Source organism: Macaca mulatta, chromosome 20 (assembly GCF_049350105.2).
Source record: "Macaca mulatta isolate MMU2019108-1 chromosome 20, T2T-MMU8v2.0, whole genome shotgun sequence".
NCBI classification, from domain to species: domain Eukaryota; kingdom Metazoa; phylum Chordata; class Mammalia; order Primates; family Cercopithecidae; genus Macaca; species Macaca mulatta.
The window spans coordinates 10112699-10131195 of NC_133425.1; the positions used below are offsets into that span (position 1 = coordinate 10112699).

Here is an 18497-nt window from a genome sequence, read left to right on the forward strand (position 1 = left end):
CACCTAGCAAGTGTCCGTGCATATGACTTACCCTTGTGACTTGAAAAACTGGAGCAACATTGGATCTGTGTTGAGCCTCTGTGCAACTGTCTTTGCAACCTGAGACACAGAAAGGAAGGTTCATATTTTGGGGAAAAAATTGAAACCTGGTCATAAACTTCATGATTAATTACGTAAAACGTGCCATGAGCAGCCTGAATTTAAATTCCGTAGGAATTTATTAAACAGGAATAAACTATATTATTCCTTAATGTATCACCATGGGAATAGCATATCTGATGAAGATAACTTTGAAAAGTTTTCACTTTTAATGGTGAGGTCTACAGGTTCTTTTCTGATGGCAATTATTCTAGCTCCCATGGCAGTATCAGCCTGAATCCACTTCAGTGGGAGATTTCCTCAGGCATAGCCCCTCCTGAACCAAAACCATGAGATAGCTTCTTCGACAAGCATTTTAAGAAAGAAATTTGTCTTTCTGGTGTGGGATCTGAAGAGGAAAGGAGCATTTATTAAATACCTGAAAATAATTCATTCTATTTGATAACGTAACCACAAATCCAGGATCATTAGGGATTGTTTTATCACAGAAAATGACATCAACGCGGTGGTAGAGATCTCGGAAATATTCCTTTGCGGTGGGTAATTCACTGTTATCATTTTCAGGGTCATCCCTGGTGGGGGGAGAAAGTTTGCAGTCTGAATCAAAGACCATGGCAGGGGGTAGCTGGTAAAAATGGCATCATCTTTTACACAACAGTGACACCAACAGGCTCTCTTGCAAGATAAATTCAGGTTCCCCTTTGTAAGCGAGACAAGTATGCAAGGGCATGCACTGAGCCAGGCACAACGTGGTGGCTTTACATTCTCATCCCACTACAAAACAAAACCCCCTTAGGTAACAGCACCTGCGCCTCCTCTACAGGAGCAGACTTGGACGCAGTGTCTTGCCCACAGACCTGACAGGTGGTGGAGCCCAGTCACTGACCGTGAGTCAGCAAATCAGGGCTTTCATGTGCCATCGAGCCGCTTTCAGACACTGAGTGTCTAAGACCAAAGACTGGTTGGTTTACATGAAGACAAACTGAAATGAATTACCCAAGTAGGTACATTCTAAGGAGTTTTGATTTCATAAATCTTAGGGGAAGGAAGCAATTGTTCCCACCCTGCTAACAGTTGCCACGTGCACTTGAGACATTTTAAGGAATTGAGAAGAGCTTTATGAAATGAAAATGTTCACCACACCTAATTTCAAAACCCAGAGAAAGACTGTCAACAGAGCTACATTAAAAAAACAAAAACAAAAACGTGGCTCAGGATCTAGGTACTTATGTTTCTTGGTTCTACAACTTAAAAAAATCCTGAAATTAGTAGAAAGTGATACAATCCTTCACAAAGTACATACTTCTGAAATACTATGATGTCACCATCCATTAGTTCATCAAGGGCTTTATCAAGAGACACGTCATAGTCCTGAATTCTCTCTGTTAAATTCGGTTTAACTTCCTACAGTGAAAGATATAAAATTGTTACATTGCAAAGTTTGTCTAATGTTTAATATGGCCAGAGAGTCTTCCATGTACTTAAGTATTTTCTGTACACCCAATTCTATTCACGTTTTAAGTTAAAATGTTAACGGAAAAAGCTAAATAAATAAATCCACAAATATGTAAAACTGATTCTAAAAAAATAAAAAATAAAAAATAAATTAAAAAAAAAAAAACAAATCACAAATCTAAATATGTCATTCTCAAGATCATCTGAGGCCCTGAGTTAGTTGGTAGACCTAACAGAGTAACAAATTCGGGGTAAAAAGAACAAACAAAATCCTCCACAAACTACTAAGAATATACTAATTATGGAAAAATAAACCATCCAAACCTCATAGAGGATAAGGCTAGTATCTTGAATAAATCCTGCTCTGTCACACATAACTGGGAGCAAGTCACCTAGGAGAAAGAAGATATTGTAAATGTGTAGCTGTAATGTACTGAGCAAACTCTACTCCGAAGGTAAGTGCACAAAGGACTTACGTATTTTACAGGATATTGGTGTGTAGATATGCCCACAGTAATTCAAGCTCCGCGTTTTGGGATCATACATCTTCAAAAATAACATTACATCATCTACAAGGTTAATAAACAAGTTTTGTTAAGATCCAAACACTCAGTACAATGCTTAAAAAACAAAAAAAAAACAAAAACAAAAAAACCAGTAAGCTGAATAGCTCAGTGACAAGTGAAATGACAGCTTAAGGTACCTAAAAGTTACTTCAGATGTGGCTTAGTCACGAAGCTGAGGCTATGACCGCAGAGTTTCCGAACATCAGACCCATGGAAACCCACTACATTTAGACAGTCAAGACGGTATTGAGTGCAGCAAACTTAGAATTCCTAGTTCTGAGACCTGGCACTGACTGGCTGGAAGAGCGTTGCCACGGGAAGATTGCGCATGGTCTTGTGTCTTTGCCAGAAGTGACCACTCACAGCAATAAAAGTGTCATTTTATAGCAAGGGTCAGCAAATTCCGATCCACCTGTTTTGTCGATAAAGTTGTACTGGAAGACAGCCAGCCCGTTCATTTACATATTCTTTGTGGCCGCCTTAGTACAGACAGAAAGGCCTGAAACGCCTGAGATATTGCCTATCTGGCCCCTGACAGACGTTTGCAACCCTGCTCTTTAGGATGTGACCAACGCGATTAGCACAGCACAGCAGCTGAGACTGAAGACAGAACAGGACGGCCCCACATGGCTGCTACTGTCTCCAGGCCTCACAGGAAACTTGCAGCCAAGTCAGTCTTATTTGACTTCATCAGGAAGTCAAGTGAGCATTTGTGGAATTGATCAACAGATCTTTCTGCAAGGGAAGAAGGCTTAACCCTGTGTGTTTAGAACAACAATCCAGGAATCCAACGCTACTGCTCTAAGTGCAGGCAGGCGTCTCGTGGGCACTTACGATCTTTATCAAACTTGGGTAAGGTCGCTCCACTAGCAGCCAGCTCGGGATCAACTGTTTCCAGGAATATTGTCCAAGGGTTTTCATTATCACTGAGCTCAATCATCTATTTCCAAAAGAGACGCTGATTTTAGAAGAGTCTAATGGCTTAGGTGACAGAGCGAAAAACTACAGTCAAGTACTGAAGAAAACGTCCAATTCTAGTTAAGTGGACCAAAAGGGAAACAAGCTGCACTAAGTGCAGAGGACTAACACCTCCTGTATGGTTCCAAACCAGATACGCTATTAACAATATTTACTGTTTTATTGCCGTCGGCTTCATTATCTAACATTGCTGGCCGTTTTGTTCCATTACTCCTTGCTTGCATGGGCCACAATCGAATTTGATCTTGTGGAAATCCCTGAAAAAATATTAAGAATAGATTAAGATAAAAACACACTCATATTTTAGTCCTCTGTATTACACACACATATGTATATACATATACATATATACACATATACATATACATATATACACATATACATACATATATAGTCAAAATGTTAATGTTAAGATTGTGATTGTAGGCCAGGTGCTGTGGTTCACGCCTGTAATCCCAGCACTTTGGGAGGCTGAGACGGGTGGATCACGAGGTCGGGAGCTCAAGACCAGCCTGGCCAAGATGGTGAAATCCCATCTCCACTAAAAATATAAAAATTAGCTAGGCGTGGTGGCGGGCACCTGTAATCCCAGCTACTCGGGAGGCTGAGGCAGGATAATTGCTTGAAACCAAAAGGCGGAGTTGCAGTGAGCTGAGATCGCGCCACTGGGTAACAAGAGTGAAACTCTGTCTCGGAAAAAAAAAAGAAAGAAAAAAGACTGCGATTGTAAGAAAAAGAATTCTAATTCTTTCCCGGTTGATTTGGACAACTGTGACTTATCCTTCAGGATCGAATGCCCATTTTACAAAAATAAAGAGGGGATGGGGGTGCAGGGAGTGGAGTGGAGAACGAGGAAAAGCGGTGGAAACATGTCTGCGAAATCCTGTGGGTACCCCAGAGCTGCAGTCAGGGGGTCAGTGGTTTTCTTGCACTTTCTCAGGTAGGAAACATTCCTGGGTCACACCCCTCACTGTCAGACAGTAGCTGGACCCAGCACCCACCCCCAAAGGCAGTTAGTCTTTTCTAGTGACAGGGAAGGAAGGTGGACCTTGGGAACCAGGGTGGGGACATCCATAAGACCGGCACGCACCATGGTCTGAGAGAGGCTCTGAACAAACTCGGCAAGCGAGGAGTTCTTCAACACTTTGAACACAGTGTATTTCACTTTTTCTTCATCGTACATGTCATTTCCTTGGTGGCCACAAAACTGGTCCTCTGCGACTATCTGAAAATTTGTATGAAAACACAGAAAAGACTTGACAACTGACAAAAAATGAGTCCACACTGAACATATTTAAACATTAAAATGCTGAAAACTCATTTTTTGTTCCAAAGAAACTTCTTCAGAAGACCAATGAAGAAAAACAGCATAAAATGACCAAAATGTAAACCTATTTATTTAGAAATAGGAGGCTGTGGGCTGGGCACGGTGGCTCACGCCTGTAATCCCAGCACTCTGGGAGGGTGAGGCAGGTGGATCACCTGAGGTCAGGAGTTCCAAGACCAGCCTGACCTACATGGAGAAACCCTGTCTCTACCAAAAATACAAAATTAGCTGGGTGTAGTGGCACATGCCTGTAATCCCAGCTACTCGGTAGACTGAGGCAGAGGTTGAGGTGAGCAGAGATCATGCCACTGCATTCCAGCCTGGGCAACAAGAGTGAAACTCCGTCTCAAAAAAAAAAAAGAAAAGAAAAAAGAAAAGGAGGCTGTGTTTCACTGCAATAACTTAACTCACCTATAAATTGGACCTAGCTACATAGCCAACTGTGAGATGACCTCCTCCCTTCTCCAACCCCTACAGTACTTTCTGAATCAACACACACCCTGACGTGCACTTGATCACTACTCTGCCTGGTGACCTGACTTCTGACACCCAAGTCTTTACTCCTGAACCAGCCCTGCCTGCCACCAACAGGGCCAGGTGTTACAAATGCTCAGGCAGCTGCCCAGAGCAGCTCAGGGCACAACAGTCCTGGTTTGTGTATCAGGAACTACTCTGGGACTGAGACCAAGCTCAGGAGAGCACGTGGAGCAGCTTCTCTCTGGGCAGTTGCCCTGCGGTGCGGTGGGTGACCCAATGGTCCTAGAGGGGCGGGGGCTGACCTGCACGTGCGTACAGAGATGGGTGCCCTGCTTCATGGTGACCCAGGAGTCCCAGAACGGTGGGGGCTGACCTGCACTTGCATATAGAGATGGGCTTCCTGTCGTTCCTTCCGCTTCTGAGCCTCGATCCTTTTCTCTTCTTGTAATCGCTCCACCAACTGCTGAGGAATATCATGGTCGGTGACCGCCTGTAAAACTTCACCTGCAGGACAAAGGCATCCTCTTTGACCTCTGCAGATGGACTTTCGCCTCCTTAGAAGCTCCTGATTCTAGGTCATCATTAATAAGATAATCTATTAGGCCAGGCTTGGTGGCTCATTCCTGTAATCCCAGCACTTTGGGAGGCCAAGGCAGGCGGATCACGAGGTCAGGAGATCAAGACCATCCTGGCTAACATGGTGAAACCCCATCTCTACTAAAAAAAAAAATACAAAAAATTAGCCGGGCATGGTGACGGGCCCTGTAGTTCCAGCTACTCAGGAGGATGAGGCAGGAGAATGGCGTGAATCCAGGAGGTGGAGCTTGCAGTGAGCCGAGATTGCGCCACTGCACTCCAGCCTGGGCGACAGAGTGAGACTTCGTCTCAAAATAAAATAAAATAATCTATTAACGTGAAATTACTTGGTACCATGAGTCTGCACAAGCCCAACCCTGCTTGTTTCTGGGCTGTTGTAAATATAGTGGAATAAGCATAAAACATGTCTGGACAAAAAAGGATACTGTGAATTCATGGTACAAATGTCAAGTCCACCACAGTAAAGGACAGAACAAAAGTGAACGCTACTCACTCAGTTTTGATTCCCTGATATAGACTAACATGTAAGCATTAGTGCAGTGTCGAACAGACAGGTCGTCATCGTGACCCCCATAATTGTGCTCAATTGCTTCCTCTTTAGTGCACCTTGACACGACGTCGTCATCAAATTTACACCACTGCAAGGAAAGCAACACACATCAGCAGCGATCAAGCACTGTGACAAGCACCCAACACTAGACGGCAGCGTTGTTCTAAAATGTGTGAACTAGGTATGCCCCAGTTGAAAAAATATACATGTGTATACATACACAGGCACACAACTTGATGGTGTGCTAGGCAGGCAGAGCCTCAGGTATCCACTCATACAATTCACTAGGACCTTTGCCATCCCCATTCAACATTCTGTGGGCATTACTACCGTTCGCCCAATGGCAATTTTTCTAATCTACTCAAATAGCCCGTTTTCCATTTAGGTTCAATCTACTGACATTACCAACTCTTTACAGAATTAAAAAGGCCATACTGAGCACACCAAATGAGAGTTCAAATTTTATCCTTTAGTTATATAATTAAATGGGTTGTTTTATCCTATCCCATGGCATTTTATGGAATCAAGTTAAGGGCCAGACTGAAGTCAACATGGCATGTCTCTAACAGTTATCTTCCCATCTGCCTTGTGGATGGTGCCGTATTAAATAGTGGCGAGCGCTACTGTTACAGGTACTCTTCACTGTTTTCTCATGCTGTGGGGTCCCTCCATCAAATCTCCTTGGCAGGAGCTGGGTGCTGGCCCTGTGGTCTTGGAGGTAGATTCCAAGATCCTCATGTGCCAAATGAGTATGGCGCCCTCTACGCTCCCAAGGGTGGTGGTGAAGACTGCATGAGATCCCCATGAGAGGAAACAAGTGAGGACCAGGGGGCATGCAGAGGGACATGCAACCAGCCGGCCTCTCCGACTGGGCCCATGGCATGGGTAATTATCCCACAAGCATTCAGAAGAAAATGTAAGTGTCTCACATGAGATATAAGGGATTCTGTAGGTTCCAACGTTGATTACTAACGAAGAGAAGCACAAATGCTAATTTACTATTTCCCTTCAAATCTCAGCAATTAAATGGATGGGACAACAGCACGTAGTAGCCAGAGAATACACAGATCAATTAGGGGTCCCTGACAAGGTCCCAAGTAGGAACCAAAACAGGCTGAAGCAGAGCGTCTGTGTTAACTTTCTGATGAGCTCGCATTCAGTCCTGGGTCCCAGCACTTACTTTGCCATCCCCTTTAGGGTTTAGATAAACCACATAATGTCCACCATGATTATCTCCACTATGAACCAGGACTGCATGAAGAATATAATTTGCAGGGTCCTTAGGATCTGTTTTTTGCAAAAATTCATCAAGTGGTAACTGCTCTGGGAATTCAAACCTATTAGAAAACATTTTAAAAGAAATTCAGTATTAATTTACACAAAAAAAATCACACTTTAAGTAAGGCCATTTAATGTATTGGCTCATCTTTAATGTGATAAGCATGAACTGCCTTGGGAAGGCCTATGAACTACATAACGTAATGTCTACTTGATGGAAATAATTATTCCTAGTCAACATAATACACACTACGAATAATTTAGGCTGGGGGAATTCCAAATATATCAAGAAATGATTCTGAGGGTCGAGAGGTTAAGACTACTAAGGATATCTGCAAACTGAGAAACATGAAAAATCAAATTCAGAAAGACATGTAAAAATATTTCCCACTCTGAATATCGACTTAGTTTTAATATTCTACAGACATCCTGAATTCGACAAAGTTTTAACTGGCTCTACAAATTTTGATTTACTTGACCAAATTTCACCATCAGGGTTGCAAAATTAAGAGGCAGGAAGGCAAGTTCCACGGGTGGGGGCTGGTCCCAAGCACAGCATTCGCCTCGCCTGTGAAGCAGCCAGCACTCAGTTCACAGCCCCTGCAGCCTTCAGGAATGGTGGCCTCAAGTTGCCAAACCTTCGGATTCCTAAACGATGTCAAAATCTTAGCATCTATGTAAAATCTCACAATTTAAAAAATGTTTGCCACTGGCTCCAATAAAAACAAAAACAAAGTAAGGACCTAAAGAAACATACCAACAGGTGGGAATTGGTCTGAAGGCTGCCAGTTTGTGAGTTCTGGCTGAGATAGCTTCTGACCCATATAAAGACTGAATGGGTGACGAAAGGCTCAGCTGGTGGCAAGTAACATGATTTGATTATACTCTCCGTCAAACCTGAAAGCTGAATGACCAATCTACATTCCATACAAAGCTGGTGCTCAACCTACTCAGGATAAAACTACTGTATCCTCTATCAGACAAGGTAGTGCACACTGTCACTCCTGCACCTGGTATTTTAACAATCTAAAAACTACTTGTGGCTGGGGGTGGTGTTTCATGCCAGTACTCCCAGCACTTTTGGGAGGCTGAGGCCAGCAGATCACTTGAGACCAGCCTGGCCGGCATGGTGAAACCCTCACTCCATTAAAATACAAAAATTAGCCAGGTACTTGGAAGGCTGAGGCACAAGGATCGCTTGAGCCCACCAGTTCAAGGCTGCAGTGAGCCACGATAGTGCCACTGCACTCCAGCCTGGGCAACACAGCAAGGCTCCATCTCAAAAACATAACAAAATAAATAAAAATAGGGCCGGGCGCGGTGGCTGAAGCCTGTAATCCCAGCACTTTGGGAGGCCAAGACAGGCGGATCACGAAGTCAGGAGATCGAGACCATCCTGGCTAACAAGGTGAAACTCCGTCTCTACTAAAAAATACAAAAAACTAGCCGGGCGTGGTGGCAGGCACCTGTAGTCCCAGCTACTCGGGAGGCTGAGGCAGGAGAATGGCGTGAATCCGGGAGGCGGAGCTTGCAGTGAGCTGAGATCTGGCCACTGCACTCCAGTCTGGGCGACAGAGCGAGACTCCGTCTCAAAAAATAAAAAAAATAAAAATAACTACTTGTAATTGGCATACAAACAACTACTTTAGCATTCCTGAAAACTCTAGCACATTCTAGAAGTTGACGTCAACTGAGAGACAACAAAATATTGGAAAATCCTATTTAAACAAATACACTAAAAGTCCCTGTGAAATAACATTTACAATTGGTCAAAATTAAATTTATTAGAAATCCTGTGAATGCAAGATCTGTGAAGCAGAAACAGCCCCATCCTTGTGGACTTAAATCAGCCACAGCAGACAGCAGAGCTGGGACTGGGCAAAGCATCTTGAGAGGGGAAACAGACTCGGCAGAGGCGGCCTCTGAAACTTGACATAAAAGAATTCCTTTAACACTGCTGCTCTTGGGACACAGAGGTAGAAGGGAAATCTAAATAAATCAGACATGGGACTGAAAATACAAAGACTGAGGAAAGCACTGAGACTAACCCCCTAGACCAGCGCAATGATGAAATCTTAACTTTACATCCCACTACAGATTACCTATCATTGATCTTGATATTTTGGTCCGTCTGAGGGTCATACATAAATCTCATCAGTTGTAGATGTAACACTGGTGGCAATGTTAGGAATTTCACACCTTTCTCGGCTTCCTGAACAATGAAAAAGAAATGCAAATGTAGTTAGCCTCTACTTACTCCTGGAAGCAATGAAATCAACAGCGGCTCAGCAAGATTGGAACATGTCTGGGGACTCTGGAGACAAAGGCAGGGAAGTTTAGATGTCCATTTAGGGCATCTTTGAAATGTTTTCTTTAGGTCTGTTTATGGGTCTCTTTGTTCGTTAAAATAATGCTGCACCAGCATGACTGTGAGATTCTCTTACCTTGGATTGTATTCTAACTTGATATCCAGCAATGGGGGAAGAAATGGTTAAGGAAATTTAGACAGTCATTTGCTGCTGAATTATACAGTCATTAAACACTGTGAAAATTATGGAGATCCACAGAAAAATCGTTAAATGGAAAAGCAGAAAACTCTGGTTATAATTACGCAAGATTAGGTATGCTTATGAAACGCCCCAACAGAACAAGTAGCAATGAACCCAGTGATGGGTTGGCAGGATTATAAGCTTCCTTTCCTTGGGCTCTTTGATGTTTGCATAAGAACCCATGTATCACAGGGCACGCCCTTAGTGCTTATGGCTCAATCCCACTTCTAAGAAAGTTCTGATCCAGTGTCAGCAAGGCCCTTCCCCAGCTGACTGCCAGCCTCTGTGGGACAGGACACCCCAACTTCTCAACAAGCCTTCTCTGGGGACATCGGACTCTACAGCTCTCGCCCCGCTCTGTCTCTGCTCCATCTTGGCCAGCTCTTTGTTCCTCAGTAAAATCAGGCTTTGCCAATCTCACCCACGGCCAGGTGGTCAGGGTCCCTCAATGCACGTCTGACTCACAGCTGTATTTCCAATGCAGACTTTCCTTCTGGCTGGAAACCCACCTGCCCCATAGCTAGCAAGAGACCTGGAGGAATTGGGGGCCATAACAAGACACACCCGTATGCCAAGGTTCTTGGATGTACATGAGCTGCTCGTTTAAGACAGGGCTATCTCAGTAAAGACAAACACAGACCTCAGGAACCCACTCCACAGTGGGGAAGGGCCTGTTTTTAATACAGCCTGAAAGATAAAAGGATTCTGTCTCCACCGCTGTCCACTGAGGCTTTGACTCAAATACATATTGCTCAACCAGACCCTAAAACATCCAGAATAGAAAATAATAATTCTTGTGAGAAGACCAGAATATTTCTTAACCACACCAAGCTGCCAAAGTTCTCATTAAAAAATAACTTTCTGGCCAAGCGCAGTGGCTCACACCTGTAATCCCAGCACTTTGGGAGGCTGAGGCAAGTGGATCACAAGGTCAGGGGTTCGAGACCAGCCTGGCCAATATGGTGAAACCCCATCTCTACTAAAACTACAAAAATTAGTTGGGCATAGTGGCGGGTGCCTGTATCCCTGCTGCTCGGGAGGCTGAGGTAGAAGAATTGCTTGAACCCAGGAGGCGGAGGTTGCAGTGAGTCGAGATCGCACAACTGCACTCTAGCCTGGGGAACAGAGCGAGGCTCCATCTCAAAAAAAAACAAAAAAAAAAAAAACAAAAAAACAACTTTCTGATCTATACCTCAGTTTCTCAGTCCAACTGGACAGACCTAGCAGAAGAGTACATTTGAAGCTGACTACAAAATGGGTACACGGGCATCATGAAGTATACACTGGCAGGCTTTGTAAGCACACACTGGCCTGAAATTTTTAATTATAAATCAGTTGAGTCAATGAGTCAAGGTTATAAGATGACATAACAGACCCTGGATCACTGGATCCACGAGAACACTGCAGATCCAACAGACCAGCCAGACCAGCAGCCAGGAACAGTTCATTTCCCTCCATCCAAGCGGGGGCTGGCCACCTGGTCACGCACCATGCTCACTGCTCTGTCAGATGCCCAGTGTGTTCTCTAGGGGCCATAACCCTAGAGAACACACTCCTCATTCTAAAGTCGGGATCCTCAGAAAACTAAATTCATTAAAAATACATTTAAAAATAAAGCAACACGACCTAAATAAACACAGTCCAACTCACCAAGAAATGCCACTTGTGACCAGGAGAAACTGAAGGAAAACTGGAGCAGTGACACCAGTAAGGTGAGGAACGGGGAAAGGATAAGATTCCTAAAACCCCACGAGACCCTCCATCCTGCTGGATGTGCTTCTACGGGATAAATCAGCTGCACTCCCATGTCCTAATACCCCCTCACCCTCCCCATTCGACTATCCAAGAAACAGAATCCTTGTATACTCTAAATACCAGAAACACATGAAAGGGCACAAGCAATTTCTTATTTAGCAATTAAAAGAACTGAAAATAAAGAAGAAAACTACAATATGACACTAGCACAAAACACCCAAGTTACCTGTAAGCCATGTTCCCCAGCGTCGTATTTATTGTCCCCATCGAGCTGTTCTACTGCCACATAATCCACAAATGATTCAAATACTTTGGAAAAGAGAGAGAAAAGTCAATTGCTAAAGCTTCATTTATAATATAGCCAACCCAGGTATAAGTTATTTAAATCAGCATATTTAGGAATAGCAGAAAAGGTAAACAACACTAATTAACAACAGTAATTCTCCCCCTGTAGCCAATACTGTAGGTAAATGTGCTGTTAGCACCTTTGCTCATTGGCCAAAGGTCATTAGTATCTTTCTTAAGGACGTTAAAATGACAATATGGAGGTAACAGTTAAGGTTTTACTGTTATTTGAACAAAGCACACACTGTAAAGCTATGATTATGAAGACAGCTTGGAATTGGGCAGTATGGACCACCCCTTGGTCTCAAAAGCAGAGATGCACAAAGGTGAACGGCTGCCTGATGTGGCAGAACAACAAGGAAACCCTCGATTTCCTCAGAGGTCAACACGGGATGGAGTGGAAGTTGGTCCTGGCATCTCCTCACCCCCACTTATTCCAGGTGGATTGTAGATAAATGGAAAAGGCAAAATAGTAAAAAGTAATAGAATTTTACAGGACATAAAAAGCAAACAAGGACACACTGTATTTCCCTAAAATTAAGAATGGTAACATTAAGAGTGAAAGGAGGAGCCACATGCTGAGGGACAAGCTCTCAATCCAACACAGAATTGTGCAGCCAGAGTGTATGGAGAGCTCTTCCTGCTCCGATCATGAAGGAAACACGCAACTGCACAACACTGAAAACAGCTGCAGTCACGCTCCGAACACATGTGGTACAGGACAGGGATCCCTGACGGGACAAATGAGAGTCCCGTGATGGGCCCAGCTCTGCTGAGAGTTTACAGGCTGCAGCCAGCGAAAGGCAAACCCAGAAAGAGCCAAGAAGTGAGAATCAGAGGAGCCCAAGGGAGCCGGAACCTGAGGGGCAGAGTAGCCTAAAGCAGAATGCTGCCCAGAAAGCAAGACTTGGGGATGCGCAGTTTCTTCCGAAGCTGTCAGTGAGAACTGACTAGTGAAATCGAGGAAATTACCTGGGGCAAGGGAAAGAAGCAGCAAGAGGATGAGGACTCGGGGGAACAACCTTCAGAGCTCATGACAGGCTGGGAAGTCTGTGTTCCCATCAGTCACAGCGGAAAAACCTCTGAACACCTGGGAGACTCAGCTAACAACTAAAAGGACGTGGGGACAGGTTATCTCTCAAGTAAAACCTGTTCTCCCATCTAGCAAGGCTTAAAAACAAGACTCAAAGGAAGCAAATGATTAACAAATCACTTATCTGTGCGTAAGAGCAAAGGTTAGTAATATCTAACGCCCAGCAAGATAAAAATCACCATGCCTGCTGTTCAATAAAAAGGTTACCAAGCATGTGGCCCAGTACAGTGGCTCTGTGGCTCGCGCCTGTAATCCCAGCACTTTGGGAAGCCGAGGCGGGTGGATCCCATGAGGTCAGGAGTTCAATACCACCCTGGCCAAAACATGGTGAAACCCCGTCTCTACTAAAGATGCAAAAACTAGCTGGGTGTGGTGGCGGGCACCTGTAATGCCAGCTACTCAGGAGGCTGATAGGAGAACTGCTTGAACCCAGGAGACGGAGGTTGTGATGAGCCGAGACTGCGCCACTGCACTCCAGCCTAGGCGACAGAGTGAGACTCCGTCTCAAAAAAAAAAAAAAGAAAAAAGAAAAAAAAAAAGATTACCAAGCATGCAAAGAAGCTGAAACCACCACCCAAGACAAAGAGAACAATCCTTCAATAGGAACAGACGCAGAAATCTCACAGATGACAGAATTAGTAGACAAGAGCATTATCAACTTAAGTCCAAAGCAGAAGAAAGCAAGAGCATACTAAGAAGAGACACAGGGCTGGCCATGGTCCCAACACTTCGGGAGGCCAAGGCGGGCAGACTGCTTGAGCGCAGGACCTCCGACACTGGCCTAACACGGCAACACCTTGTCTCCAAATAATTATAATTAATTGATAAATACATAGAAAAAAAAAGAACAGATACAGATTTCCATTTAAAAAAAAATCCAGGCCAGGCGCAGTGGCTCAAGCCTGTAATCCCAGCACTTTGGGAGGCCGAGACGGGCGAATCACAAGGTCAGGAGATCGAGACCATTCTGGCTAACAAGGTGAAACCCCATCTCTACTAAAAAATACAAAAAACTAGCCACACGAGGTGGTGGGCGCCTGTAGTCCCAGCTACTCGGGAAGCTGAGGCAGAATGGTATAAACCTGGAAGGCGGAGCTTGCAGTGAGCTGAGATCCAGCCACTGCACTCCAGCCGGGGCGACAGAGCACAACTCCGTCTCAAAAAAAAAAAAAAAAAAAGAAAGAAAGAAAAAAATCCAAGTCAAACTTCTAAAAATAAAAAAAAAAAAAATTTAAAGTCTGAAAATCGGGCCAGGTGCGGTGGCTCAACCCTGTAATCCCAGCACTTTGAGAGGCCAAGATGGGCAGATCACGAGATCAGGAGATCGAGACCAACCTGGCTAACAAGGTGAAACCCCATCTCTACTAAAAATTACAAAAAACTAGCTGGGCGAGGTGGCGGGCGCCTGTAGTCCCAGCTACTCGGGAAGGTGAGGCAGGAGAATGGCGTAAACCTGGGAGGCGGAGCTTGCAGTGAGCTGAGATCCGGCCACTGCACTCCAGCCTGGGTGACAGAGCAAGACTCTCTCTCAAAAAAAGAGGAGAGAAGAGGGAAGAGAGAAGAGAAGTGAAGTGAAGCGAAGTGAAGTGAAGTGAAGCGTGAGACGCTTGGGGCCGAGAAACAAATGAACAAGAGTGAGGACGCTACCGCCCACTTCTCAGAAACGATGCGAGCAAGAAGATGGTGGAACATCTAACAGACCAAAGGCAGGAACCTGCCAATCTAGAAGTCTACACCGACTTAAAATGTCTTTCACAACTGCAGATAAAATAACATCTTTCCAGGCATGCAAGCTGAAAAAACTCATCTCAGCCAACCTGTACTCAATGATTCCTAGTAAGAATCCATATCCAAATTAAAAACAGAGGAGCACTGCAAGCTGTAAGTATGCGGGTCAACATAAAGCACTTCCCCTCCTCACTCTTTTTATTTTATTTTACTTTCTTGAGACAGGCACTCGCTCTGTTGCCCAGGATGGAGTACAGTGGCGCAATCATGGCTCGCTGCAGCCTTGAACTCCAGGGCTCAAGCTATCCTCCTGCCTCAGCCTCGAGTAGCTGGGACTACAGGTGCATGCCACCACACCCAGCTAATTTTTGTAGTTTTTGTAGAGATGGAGTCTCACTATGTTGCCTGTCTCACTGTGTTGCTGGCCTCAAACTCCTGGGTTCTAGCAATCCTCCCGCCTCAGCCTTCCAAACTGCTGAAATTACAGGCATGAGCGACCACACCCATCCTCCCCCTTATTTTAAATATTTCTTTAAAAGAATGACTATAAATCAGTTAAGGGGAAAAAAAGAAGCCAATACTAAAATTGTTAAAGTATTTAAACAAGCATTTTATAAAGGAAGATATCCAAATTGCCAATAAGCATTTGAAAAGGTAAGAACAACCTAACTGATCTTCAAGGAAATACAAACTAAAATGCAGACAGCACCATATATACTCCCACCAAAATCTTTCCACGTCCGGCAACTGACAGCTCCAGTGTGGGTATGGAGCAACTGTAACTCTGACACCTTGCTGATGACTGTGAAACTGATAAACCACTTTGGGAATCTTGCTAACTTTATCCATCAAGCTGAACATATGCACACCCTACAGGCCAGTAATTCCTCTTCCTCCAAATGCAAACAGGCATTAAGAATGGTCAATCTGCCTTATGTCCAACCACCTCAAACGGAGACCAACCCAAATATCAATCAGAAGAAGAAAGATTTCGGCCGGGCGCGGTGGCTCAAGCCTGTAATCCCAGCACTTTGGGAGGCCGAGACGGGTGGATCACGAGGTCAGGAGATCGAGACCATCCTGGCTAACACAGTGAAACCCCGTTTCTACTAAAAAATACAAAAAAACTAGCCGGGCGAGGTGGCGGGCGCCTGTAGTCCCAGCTACTCGGGAGGCTGAGGCAGGAGAATGGTCTGAACCCGGGAGGCGGAGCTTGCAGTGAGCTGAGATCTGGCCACTGCACTCCAGCAAGGGGGACAGAGTGAGACTCCGTCTCAAAAAAAAAAAAAAAAAAAAAGAAAGATTTCAAAATTTTTGTGGTATATTCTCAAAATGGAATACTATAAAGCAACACAAATGATTACTATGACTAGTCCCAGTGTGGATGTATCTCATGAATGTGCTCAGCAAAAGAAATCAGACACAGGCTGGACACGGTGGCTCATGTCTAATTCCAGTGCTTTGGGAGCCTAAGGCAGGAAGGCTGCTTGAACCCAGGAGTTGAAGACCAGCCTGAGCAACAAAGCGAGACCCCATCTCTATTTAAAAAAAAAAAAAAAAAAAGCTGGGTGTAGTGGCACACACCTGTGTTCCCAGCCACTGGGGAAGCTGAAGCAGGAGGAGTTTCAGGCTGCAGTGAGCTACCATTGCACCATTGCACCCCAGCCTATACAGCACAAGACCCTATCTCAAAAAACAACAACAAAATAAACAAATACATCCTACTACAAAATTCTATTTAAATAGACACCTAAAACATGCAAAGTTAACCGAGGCTGTTAGAAGTCCACATGGTGGTTTCCTGTGAGGAGAGGGAGGCGGTGGCTGGGAAGGGCTGTGGGGGTGCTGGCCAACACTAGAGCTGGGTGGAGGTGACAAGCCTGAGTCCACCCAGTGAGCTATTTGCTTAAGATCTGAGCCATTCTCTGTGTTTAGACTGTTTAAAAAAACATCACTTGTGTAAATGAAACATTAAACCACAATAGAAATCATCAAAAGATCATGCCATTAGATACACGCAACACTTACTATTTTTCTTTCCTTTGATACTTAGCTGGATATCATAATAATCTTCTCTTCTATCAGACCGATAGTCTACTTCTTTACACTGGATATAGGACTGCAAATAAGGAAAGTTAAAAGTGACTTAAGTAGTAATAGTCAAAAAATTCATATTCTAAAACCTTTTCAAAAGATCTTTTAGAACTGGTAGCCACATACCACCATTTTGCCGCGGAATAATTTGGGTATAGTGCCCTCTACACAGGTGCCTTTCATCTTATTTTCCACATTATCAAGCAACTGAAAAAGAAAGTTTTGGCTTTAAAAAAAGGTTTTTATGCTTAATATATACATTAATTTTATAATTGACTACAAATATCAATGTTCAAAGAAGTCGTAGACTATAAAAATAAGACCTCCGGCATGCAATTATCAAAAACATATACAAAATCTTCTTTCTTGGTTGGATTTTTACAAACATCTCTACATGCAACAGTTGAGGTTAACCTTTTATACAGCCTTTGGAATAAATTAGTAATCTGTAGTGCCTTTAGAAGCATTTTTATATTTTTTTTACCTCTGTGGAAAAGCATGTAAAATTGTTCACTAAACTTAACTCGTAATGGTCCACACCAAGAGATTAATGAGGTTGAGCCTGTCAACAGGATTGACTGGTTTGTCCATGGATATTTAATGAACTGGATTCAATCCAGCTAGTGCTGCAAAAAAGAAAACACACCTTGCCCAGCCAATCACCTTGAACAGCCATTTCATGTTGTGTGTGTGTGTTTCTGTGTCTTTAATCACAACTGGAAGAATGAGGATTTGCTAGCGACTAGTGACGCCACGGGGAGAGTAATCGCCGCATACTGAGTTCTGCTCAGTGAGAACCTCGCTGCACAGGAGGGGTCTGGACACTGGAGTAAGAACAGAAGTCACCACTCTACAGTGACTCAGGACCAACGGGACAGCCAACAAAGCCAGTCTTTGGTTCCTGGATTAGTAACTCATGTATATATACCAATTTAACAAATTAAAAGCCTACTGCCTGCTAGTATAAAATTCAAGCTTCCTCACTTCACCTTCAAATCCCTATTCAAATAATTCTTACCAGCCTTTAAAACTAGACAGCTGCTGCCTTTTTGTAGCCTCAGTCTGATCCTAAACAAAGATGGGCATTTTCTGAATTAGGTCTGAGGTTTTACTTGGTAATAACTCTGACAATGCTTCAAAAAATATTCATTGTAAGAAATATACAAGTACTGCTTGAAACTTACCACTCGACAAAGCTCCTGAACATCGTGTTGCATGAAGCTATCTAAAGTTTCCCACCTTTCAAAGATAAAACAAACATCTCCATTTAAACGCTCAACTTTCAAATGAGCAAATTAAAAGTAACTTAGATTGAAAAACTAAACTAGATAGTCAGTTATTATTCTCAAATTCCTTTCCTGTGAAGACTATTTTTGGGAGTTATAATTCAGATGGATTTACTGCTAGGGGAAGTGGTGTTTCCAAGAAAATGTAACAAATTTGAAAGCAATACAGGTTCTTGTGTTGAAAGTAAAAACCTTAAGCGGTGAACTCTTTCTCAAGCAAAATTCTAAAACAAAGTATCTATTTCCAAAGAAATGAAACAAAATACAATGATAAAAGCACTGACACCATTAAATGCTCAAGTCTCCCTAAATTAAGTGCC

The 18497-nt window shown here is 43.6% G+C and overlaps 1 protein-coding gene across 2 annotated transcripts in view; it reads right to left on the bottom strand.

The window, feature by feature from the left end:
- USP7 (ubiquitin specific peptidase 7) overlaps positions 1-18497 on the bottom strand; it is a 73607-nt gene that overhangs the window by 6321 nt on the left and 48789 nt on the right. For both annotated transcript variants that reach the window (XM_015125591.3, XM_002802389.4), the window contains 16 exons: positions 18076-18130; positions 17018-17098; positions 16826-16916; positions 11858-11940; positions 9430-9539; positions 7230-7386; positions 5993-6137; positions 5276-5406; positions 4189-4323; positions 3254-3355; positions 2955-3060; positions 2031-2123; positions 1879-1946; positions 1403-1503; positions 518-671; positions 32-99 (listed from right to left, as the gene is read on the bottom strand). In XM_015125591.3, the coding sequence (XP_014981077.1) occupies positions 32-99; positions 518-671; positions 1403-1503; positions 1879-1946; positions 2031-2123; positions 2955-3060; positions 3254-3355; positions 4189-4323; positions 5276-5406; positions 5993-6137; positions 7230-7386; positions 9430-9539; positions 11858-11940; positions 16826-16916; positions 17018-17098; positions 18076-18130 (1680 nt within the window). The remainder of the gene's footprint in view (positions 1-31; positions 100-517; positions 672-1402; positions 1504-1878; positions 1947-2030; positions 2124-2954; positions 3061-3253; positions 3356-4188; positions 4324-5275; positions 5407-5992; positions 6138-7229; positions 7387-9429; positions 9540-11857; positions 11941-16825; positions 16917-17017; positions 17099-18075; positions 18131-18497) is intronic.